Source organism: Megascapheus bottae, chromosome 10, assembly GCF_031878675.1.
Source record: "Megascapheus bottae isolate mThoBot1 chromosome 10, mThoBot2.hap1, whole genome shotgun sequence".
In the NCBI taxonomy this organism is placed as follows: domain Eukaryota; kingdom Metazoa; phylum Chordata; class Mammalia; order Rodentia; family Geomyidae; genus Megascapheus; species Megascapheus bottae.
In genome coordinates this window covers 33,437,752-33,447,350 of record NC_143518.1, presented here as the reverse complement: position 1 = coordinate 33,447,350, position 9,599 = coordinate 33,437,752, and the positions used below count along the sequence as shown (strand labels likewise).

The window sequence follows — 9,599 nt, the reverse complement described above, 5'->3', positions numbered from 1 at the left end:
GTTTACTCCACCTTCCCCCCCCCCAAAAAAAAAATAACACCAGCTCACCAGATGTCCTGTTGGGTTAGATTCATGACTATGATGCACAGTCTGAAAACTGGCTGTCAATATACTGGTTAGGCCTTATTTTCCAGCCTCATGATGCAAAGACAGGACCTGTAATGCAATGTTGCTTAATATTCCTATGGATTGAAAGCATGAGCGAATGAATAAATGAATTCCTAAGAAGTAGGGCAATGGGTGTTTTATCCTGACAGACAGCTGCCACGTGGTGTGTAATACTTAGCTCTGTTTCTCATCCTTAGTAAAATTCAGGGCCTGGATTATATTAAAACAGATAAAATTAATGAGAGAACATGAGTGGTAGTGGAGAATATTGGTTCCTGAAACAGAGAATGAGTTGATGATAGTCACAGTATGGATGTTAGTGAAAATCTAAGCCTAGAGTGATTCCTGGCTAGATTTTGTGTCCTTGATGTGCCCCTGTGTCAGACATGGAAACGTCTTCCTGTCGGCAGTTCCTATTGGAGTCCCAGTCACGACATCCTCCACTCAAGTCTTTTCTAGCATTACTGATCTCTGCTAGAAAGTCTGAGAGGAAGAGCAAAGTGGTCCCCAGGCCCAGGTTGCTTTCCACATGAAAACGGATGCTTTTCTAATGAGCTCAGCCTTCCAGGCTCTTCTGAGGTCTTCCCAAGGGGAAGTGTTGCTGGGAAATAGCATTGTCTTTCCTGTAGAGGGCCAAGGCAGGAACTTATGTGCCATCTTACAGTGCCATCTTCCTCAGCCCTTGGCACCTAAGTAACCACCAGATCCTCTGAACTCTTTTCTTGGTAAACATGACTCTAATCTGCCTCTATTCTTCTCTACGTCATCAATTCCCTCCACCTGCCTCCTATTGGTCACGTCTACTGTTTCACCCCAATTTAAGTCCCATCTCCAACTAGGAAGAAGTATCTCAGCTCTTCTTTAAATGCTGAGGAGTATCTAGACCCAGAAAAAGGCCACCTCCTCACCAGCGTGTACAGCTCAGTTTGTTTGCTTTCTCTTCTTAGCTTTTAGGCCCCTTTCCCTGGATATTTTGGTGACAAATCACATTGTCACTTCTTTAACTATGAAGATTTTCCTGCTCTTTTACTCTTCTCCAGCTTCTCGTACTGCTCATTATTTCCTGCGCCTCCTCCTCAGCCTGAGGCAACACAATTGCAGAGGTTCAGGAAATTATATCCATGTGCGGCCATGTCTAAAGGAAGAAAGCAAGTGTTTTCTCTAGGCCTTTTATTTCTCAGCAATGAGAATTCTTTTCCAAGAAATCCTCAGAGGACTTTACCTCATATTTAATTGGCAAAGGTTGAGTCACATGCCCTTTTCAAAGAGTTACTGGCAGACAGAACAGATAGACTGTGACTAGCTTCATTTGATCAGTTGAGGGGTGGATGTCAGGGAACAGATAAAAAATAAGTGGTGGTCACCTCCACTGAACTTGTTCTGAGCTCTGTAAATGCTGCTAGATGGTAGCCTGCTTGCGACCAGGGAAGGAAGAAAGACTTTCGTTACATTACATAAGGTAGGGGAGTTAACAGGGGCTTTGGAGCGGTACAGACACAGGCTTGTTCTCCACTCTTCTACCTGGTATCTGTCCAGAATCTGCAGGGCCTCTGAAGTTCATATCTCTGCCCTTCGGATTTCTCCCGTCAGATGAAGTGGAGACTACTTTCTGCCATCATAGATAGCAATTGCACAGCCACAAGAACTTCCATCCCTTATCATTTCTGTTATTTATACTCTATTTTCTTTTCAAGTGAGTTCATTGCTGCATTGGTATGTACGTGTGTGTGTGTGTGTGTGTGTGTGTGTGTCTGTGTAAGTGTATATATACTGTGGTTGTGTTTATTCATACCTTGAAAGATAAGGGGCAAAAATACCCCCTAAGAAACATGGCTTTTCTGTTATTACTTTCTGGAACTTATGTGATTTTTGTTGACAATTTGACTTGCTATATAAAAAAAAAAAACAAACCTATCTTAATCTATTTTTATCCCATGATTGTGTTTCCAATGTATCATTAGTGGTTTATTGTAGTCACTGGAGATTTTTTTTTCTTTTTGGAGATGATTTTTTTTTTTTTTTGCCAGTCCTGGGCTTGAGCTCAGGGCTTGAGCACTGTCCTTGGACTTTCTCAAGGCTAGAGCTCTACCACTTGAGCCTTAGCACCACTTCCGGCTTTTTGCTATGTATATGGGGTACCGAGGAATCGAACCCAGGTCTTGATGCATGCTAGGCAAACACTCTACTACTAGGCCAAACTCCCGGCCCTGGAGATGATTTTTATAGCAAGTTTTTTGTGGTTATAGCATTTAGAATAATGTAATTTACTCTCTAGACATTACACTGACCTCGAGCATAGTAAAGTCTTACAGAAGTCCCAAGTTTCCTCCAAACACTACAGTTCTGAGTCTTTTAAATTCCATTTTATCCAGTATCAGTTAGCAAAAACTATTGAAAAACAATTGGAGACATGATCTTAGTCTATGTCTAGCCTTCGGGTTAGACCTGTGCTCTTCACCACTAGGGGGTGACATGGGCATGCACAGGAAGAAATAACTACTCCAAAATTGGTTGATGAGAAATTCACAGAACACAAGCACTTTCATTGTGAAGAAGTCATTTCACATATTGGGACTAATAAAGCACCCCTAAAATCTCTATCAACTTCAGTGCCCTAGTGGAAAACTCTAGGATGGTTAGCACAGACACTAGTTACTTGTTACTGGAAGAAGTATTCACTATTTGTTGTCACGTTTGGAATTAAATAGAGAAGGTGGGGGAGCTGTGGAACTTGTTGAGCTAGAGATTCTGGTCACTCTGTGCTGGAATATATTTTCCTAATGGGAGTTCTTTCCAGTCTCTGGTGAGTTGGCTGTGCAGTAAAAAGAAAGAAAGCATATGTTTTCATGATGAAAGAATATCTACTGGGAATCAGTTGTATGAGGAAAAACTATTATTACTTTTGGGATTACAGGTATATATCACCACGCTCAAGCTTCGACCCAAAAATTTTTACAGAAAACTCTAATTTAAGATGTTCTTGACAAAGGTAATTTGAATTTGATTGAGCACAGGGAAATGCTTAAAAACTTTCTATTTTGACTTTAATAGATATGAAATAAAACAGGTTATTTTCTTTTATTAGGATTTCAAAAGTTTGTTATACATAGGTTCAAAATGGGAAAAGGAAAACTATAATAGAGTTAACTTGGGATGAAAAAATGGAAGGACAGATGGGGGGGGAATTTGTAAGGAAATGGAGACTTAGAAAAAAATCATATTAAGTGAACTAAGCCAGACGCAAAGGAACATAGGCTCAATGGTTTCCCTCATTTGTCATAATCAGTAGAAACCTTGGTCTCTCCTAGCAGAGATTAACAATAGAACAAAACCTAGATACATAAGGCCATATAGTATGACGCTAAATGTGAAGACCTCCAGGATATAGAAACAAAAGCCATATATTGAGTGATTGTTGTCCTTAATGTACTATGTTATCTCTCATCTCTTTTGCTGTCCCTTGGTTATCTCATATTGTTACAGTATTTTACCATGTTATCTGATATATTGTATATATGCGTATTTGGTTATTTGAAATAGGATAGGGAAGGGGGGAAACAAGATGAGGGGTGGAGGTGGGGGGAGGGAAATGGGGATCAAGACATGTGAAAGGGTATCAATGTTTGTGAAGTAATGCACCTTCTATCTGGTGAATATAATGTATCCCTTCTATTAATTACAAAAAATATGGAAAAAAGAGGGGGAATGTGTGAAAAGAAGCAGGTTTTACTTATAAACCCACATCACAGGACATACATACTTTAATCAAGTTTCCATGTTTACCACAAGTGAAACTAAAATAAGAGCTAGGCTATTGTGCCAGCAGGTGGTGCCATAAGCATCTCATAAAAATAGGAAGCATGGAAGCAGGATTTGATAATTTTCCTTAAAGAGTCCAGTCATCAATGCACATTTATACTTTTGGTGCCATTAGGAACACAGATTTATGAGTTAATTTCTTTCTCAAAGATTTATCCTTCTCTTCAATTTTATATTCTATCTATGTTCTATTATTTTCTTCTAAGCAGGAGATAGTCCAATAGATTTCAAATATAATTTCCATTTACTATTTCTGTGCATTACATAGTGTGTTTATTTGAGCCACAATCTTCCTTAGTGATTATTGTCTGCAGTATTGTTGGAGTATAGTAAGTAGCTAGAGAGGAGGGGATTTAGCTGGAACTGTTTTCACAATTAATCCAGTCCTGCTCAGAAGATTCTCCATGGCCAAAGATCTCCCCAATGCTAAGCAGCCTCTCTGACTCAGGGGGGACCCTGTGCCGGAGATAGTGAGCATTTTGGGCCTTTGCAAACAACTCGAAGTAGGTTGGGTTTGTGGACTCATCTTGGAAGCTTCCTGCACATCCCATGGACTCTGGGAGAATTTGTTTCCCAGCATTCCCACCTGGCTTTGAGTCAGTATTGAGGGATCTGGCCTCATCAGCATGGGTCATTGGGCTGTCATCAACTGGGCTGGAGCCATGGTCTTGCTCTATGGCACTGGCAGAAACCACTCGATCTTGAAGTGGAACAGAGATGCACTCGTTGGGGTCTGTGCCCTTAGGGAGAGTTACTGTATCTTCCTCCCCAGATGATGGCTTCTCTTCCATGAAGCAGGCACTGATACCGCTTGGAGACTGCTGAGGTTCTCTGTTCCTCAAGGGATCTCTCATCTGGTGTTTGGTTTTGTGTATTTCTGGGGTCATACTGGCTCCCAATGCTCTGGGTAAAGGGGTAAAAGAAAAGGAGATATCTCTGAAAACTGAGGAAAGGGCTCAAAGAGCTCATATTAGATCAGTCTGATATATACTATGACCCCTTCAGTATGACATCAGCTGATAAGCTGAAGTGATGAGAACAGGTATTGGATAGGAACAGTAAGTGACTATGTCCGGAAAAGGTCTGTGCTTCAGAAGGAGAAGAATGTAGTGGAGATCAGTGAAGAGGTTGATGCCACAGCCAGGAGTTTAACATTAATTTCTTACCTAGTTTTAGGCTCTGGGACTCGGCTCTTCTGTCCTCCCTGAGGCAAGAATGTGGAGGCTTGTGGCCTTTTCTGAATTTCACTTTTAAAATCAGAGGAAAATCTTTTCTTGAGGATCTCTGCTTTGAGTCAATTAGTAAGTGAGTTAATTAATTTACATTTAACACAATGAATACCAGGAAAGCAGAACATGTGTTGTGTGTGGGGAAGGCAAAGGGGGTGGGGGCAAATGAGTGGAGTGAGAAGAGGTGAGCAAATTCGGTCATAACATTCAATGTACGCCTGTGACAATGGAACCAAGTGATATGAGGGGACAGGTGGGGTTTGGGAGAGATGGGAGAGAACGATGGAAGGGGTGGCATTGATCAATGTGCATTGTACTTACCAATGAACATGTTGAATCAAAATCCCTTTGTACAACCACTTAAAAGTTTAACAGGAAATGTGTTAACATGGGGTGGATTCTAACCTTCCTAGAATTCACCTGCTGAAGTCTTAATCTCCAGTTTCTCCGTCTGTGATTTTATTTGGAAATAGGGTCCTTACAACGATGACCAAGTTAAAATGAGTTCACAGGATGGGTCTAATCTGGGTTGGTGGGCTGTCCTCATGAAAATACCAAGTTGGACAGAGACGCTCAGGGAGAGTACTATGTGAGGGGAGGGGTGTAGAGAGGAGACCTCATCCTCACCTAAGGGAAAGGGCTGCAGCAGCTCCTTTTGCCTGAGGAAGAGCCTGTTCTACTCACACAGAGATGTGGATTTGTCAAAGATGATTAGAAACATGGAGATCAGAGGTCTACACTGCCTTGGCTCAGGAAGGTTTTGTTTGACTGTTTACTTGGCAAGCATAGTGTTTTCAAGAATGAGATAACTGGGTTGGAAGCACTTTGTCTTAGGCACCACAGTAATGTGACTTCCTATTCATCGATTCATCGTCTGCAATGACCAGCCATGCTTAGGTGGGCCTCCCTCTCCTGGAGGGGACCGTGGAGTTTCTCGTCGTCATAGCTGCTACAGTGGGTCCAGTTCAGTTTCAGGACATCTTACATGATGGTCATTGGGACTTGAAATCTTGCATTCAGTTGCTTTAGGAATGAATTCCTTACATCTCCAGTGAGGTATACTTCAGTGGTATAGCACCTATCTAACCTGCGCAAAGTCTTGGGTTTGATGCTCAGCAGTACAAAAAACGATCAAGTATCTACAGTGGTTCTTAGACACAAAGCAGAAGGTTTATGATAATGTCATGAATCTGAAATTCACATTCAATTCATGTTTTGTCATCTGAATGTTTCTTTGTGAAGTAGCCAGGATAAGCAATAGTCAGTCTCTTTCTCTGTCCTGTCTTTGGAGACATCTAGGAGTATTTCCTATGGCAGAACCATATCTATTCTCTATAAATGAAAGGATTTTGAGCTACTTGTAGCTAAGCTTCTTTTCTGCAATAGAGGGTGACAGTGAATGCCAATAGATTCACACTTCTCTGCGATATGATCTTCCTGCCATGTTCTCTGCAGAGGCATGATACTGCTGTATCCATGTGCTTTGCCCCATTGAGAATCTGCTTTGTGCCAAGCAATACACTCAGGCTCACTGATGTGCCTTTCTTCTGAAAGTATCCCCACTCATCACCCCTCGTCTCTCTCACCCACATTCTCTTCCTACTTCTGGATTCTGCTCACACCGTCTCTCCTGGGACATCTTACATAAGGGTCCTTTTGACAGACATAGGACGCTTACACTACTCCGACCCTACTTTGTCAACAACTCTAATTTAGTGATTAGGATTTTTGAAGACAATATTGTGTAAGTACCTTCAACGAAACATGAGCATCTCTAGGACACAGGACATATTTTCTCAGATTTCTGTCCCAGCCTTTCTCTGAGTAGTTGTAATCATGTTTTGTGATGTCTGGTCTGAGAAATAAGCTGCCTTAGTATTTTTTTTTTTTGCCAGTCTTGGGACTCGAACTCCAGGCCTGAGCACTGTCCTTGGGATTTCTCAAGGCTAGAGCTCGATCACTTGAGCCACAGCACTACTCACTTGCCCCGCAGCAGATGGTGGACTCTGCCCATTGTCTCCATTCCCACCTCTACAGGAGACTGCGCCTGCCAGCCCCACAGGCCTTACCTTGCTGCAGCCTTTGCAGTTCTTTCTGGTGCTGCCTCTGCTCCCAGGCCAGTGATTTCATGTGGTAGAGACAGATGTCCTCCAGTCTCTGCACTCTCAGGCTGAGTCTGGCTTCTGCTTGCTTGGCATTCTTCCTCTCCCAATCAATATTATACAGTGGTCCCCTGACCATGGTCCTCTTCATCCTCCTCTGGGCTAGAGGCAGTGTGAAAAGGTCCTTTCTCAGGCCACCTCAACTCACTGAGGAGATACTGCTGAGAGGTCTGACCACTGCCCTTGCACCTGCAGCCAGGGTTTGAAGCCGCAGCTACTAATGATGGAAGCATCATTTACTAATGATGAGTCCATCATTAGTAAATACTATCTGTAGTAGAATGAGTTTTCAGAATGACAGAATGACGGCAGGTGAGCTGCTTTCCCTGAGTCGCAGCCTCCTTACCAGTTAAACAGTGATAGACACAGCCCCAATCACATGACATGAATAAGAGAAGTGTAGGAGCTACTCTTCGGGGAAGGAAACAAGGAGCCTGTATAGAGGCCCAGAGAGTATTTGAGGGATTAGGGGACAGATGGTTTGGGGCCCTCTCAGTTCATAATAGATAGTTCATCATAGACAGGCTCATTCAGGCTCCAATCTTGCCATATGCTTGTGCTATATTGAGATTCATAACTTGGGCCTTTACTAACTCAGGACAGTTAAGATCTCAAAGAGTGCAAGAAAGTTATGGAAACAACCCAGGTGATGAATGGAGTCAAGCAAATGTATATGGACATATCCATATACACACATATGCACATACATACATACATATATATTTGTATGTATATTATTCATCCCCTGGGAAGAATGATATTAGATCATTTTCAGAGAAACAGATAGATCTGGAAAATTATGTTAAGTAAAGTAACTCAGGCCCATATTTTGTCTCAGAAATGACAGATACATATGTAAGCATATACAAGGCCAAATATCCTAATATATTGACTAAATAATAAAAATGTATTAATCAAAGCATGATCTAGGCAGGGGAGGATTCCAATGGTGTGACTCTCTTAAAAAAATGAACTCACAGTTTAACACTACGAACACCAGAAAGTATGTATGTATTGCTGTGGGGGCTGGGAATGAAATCCAGAGATGGGCAGAGGAAGGAGAGAGGAAGGTGGGCAAATGCAGCCATAACATTCAATGTATATCTATGGAAATGGATCCAGGAAAACTGAGGGAGTAGGTGGAGTTGGGAGAGATGGGGAGAACAATGAAAGCGGTGATGAGATGCACTGCACTCATAATCTGACAGGGTGAATTGGAGACCCTTTTGAGCAATGACCGAAATAGAACACAAAGAGTGAAACAAGACAAATCAGTACAGTGAGATTTTCTGATTGCAAGCAGAACAGCATAAAAATGAAATAGCCCCAGTGGCACAGGAAAAATCAGATTGAGCCTAAATGCCTCTTCCTACACTTATCCATGTTTGAGACTTTACATCCTTTCTATCCTTTGTCACATAGCCCGATACCCAAATCCCCACTAATTCCTGTCTCCTTCAAGTTCCACAATAGTAACACCCAACTCCAAGAGAGACATCTTTTCTCTCTTTCACACTCCTCTCACAGCGATCAGCACAACATGGGAGCAGGATATAATTAGACTGCTAACAATAAAGCCTGGGTGGTAATTATACAGAAAAAAGAAACGATTAGTGTAAGACAGAGATGACACTCATAGACCAGCCACCTAGATTTAGAGCCTAAACAGCAGATTAAGCTTTCATTGAAGAATCAGGTAAGTTAACACTTACTTACACATGCAGGATTCTCAGCACCAGAGGGTTGCTTCTTTCTTTCCCTATGTTAGGCTGAGTCTTATATTCTTCAGTAAATGTGGAAGCCTTGTGTGAAGAGGGGCAGGAGGGGGAATCATTGGAGAAGGCTGTGGAGGAGAATGTTGACACACTCAAAAGCTCTCTTCTTGCCTTCTTAACTCCCTGATCTGGAAGATCTGGAATGCTATTTCCTTGGGCCAAGGGCACCAGTCCCTGCTCTAACGCATTCTGGGAGTGAAGGAAGGCAGCCAGCTTCTAGCCTCACAGGGCCCCAGTGCGCATTCTGGGTTCTTGGCAGTGTCCATGGAGGCTAAGAATGAAAGCAAGAATGCTTTACTGGGTTCTCTCTCTCTCTCTCCCTCCTCCTCTTCCTCCCTCCCTCCCTCCCTCCTTTTCAGTCTCTTTCTCTTCTTTCACCATGTTCTCTTTTGCTCCCTCACTCCCACTTCTCAGCTTCTCAGAAACCATGTCAGACAACCCCTCAGCCTCCACACAAAGCACTTTTTGTTTCTCTGTCGTGATTGCGCATATTTCATGAAGGAGAG

The 9,599-nt window shown here is 42.4% G+C and overlaps 1 protein-coding gene across 3 annotated transcripts; it reads right to left on the bottom strand.

The window, feature by feature from the left end:
• Positions 1 to 3,816: 3,816 nt before the first annotated feature.
• Ccdc190 (coiled-coil domain containing 190) lies at positions 3,817 to 9,398 on the bottom strand. Of its 3 annotated transcripts, none has more exons than XM_090340586.1 (4): positions 9,031 to 9,398; positions 7,226 to 7,420; positions 5,094 to 5,214; positions 3,817 to 4,830 (listed from the first exon to the last, which is right to left on the bottom strand). In XM_090340586.1, the coding sequence occupies exons 2-4, from the start codon at positions 7,407 to 7,409 to the stop codon at positions 4,281 to 4,283; spliced, it is 855 nt and encodes a 284-aa protein (XP_090196712.1). In that variant the 5' UTR covers positions 7,410 to 7,420; positions 9,031 to 9,398; the 3' UTR covers positions 3,817 to 4,280. The 3 variants fall into 3 exon arrangements, with proteins under 3 accessions (XP_090196712.1, XP_090196710.1, XP_090196711.1); XM_090340584.1 differs by having other exon boundaries at positions 9,035 to 9,398; XM_090340585.1 differs by having other exon boundaries at positions 5,094 to 5,211; positions 9,035 to 9,398.
• Positions 9,399 to 9,599: the final 201 nt, after the last annotated feature.

Coding starts and splice junctions, on each gene's coding strand:
- Ccdc190 (XM_090340584.1), bottom strand. Junction 5,215..7,225: donor ACTGCAAAGGCTGCAGCAAG/GTAAGGCCTGTG, acceptor ATTGACTCAAAG/CAGAGATCCTCAAGAAAAGA. Junction 4,831..5,093: donor GTCCCAGAGCCTAAAACTAG/GTAAGAAATTAA, acceptor CCCTTTACCCAG/AGCATTGGGAGCCAGTATGA.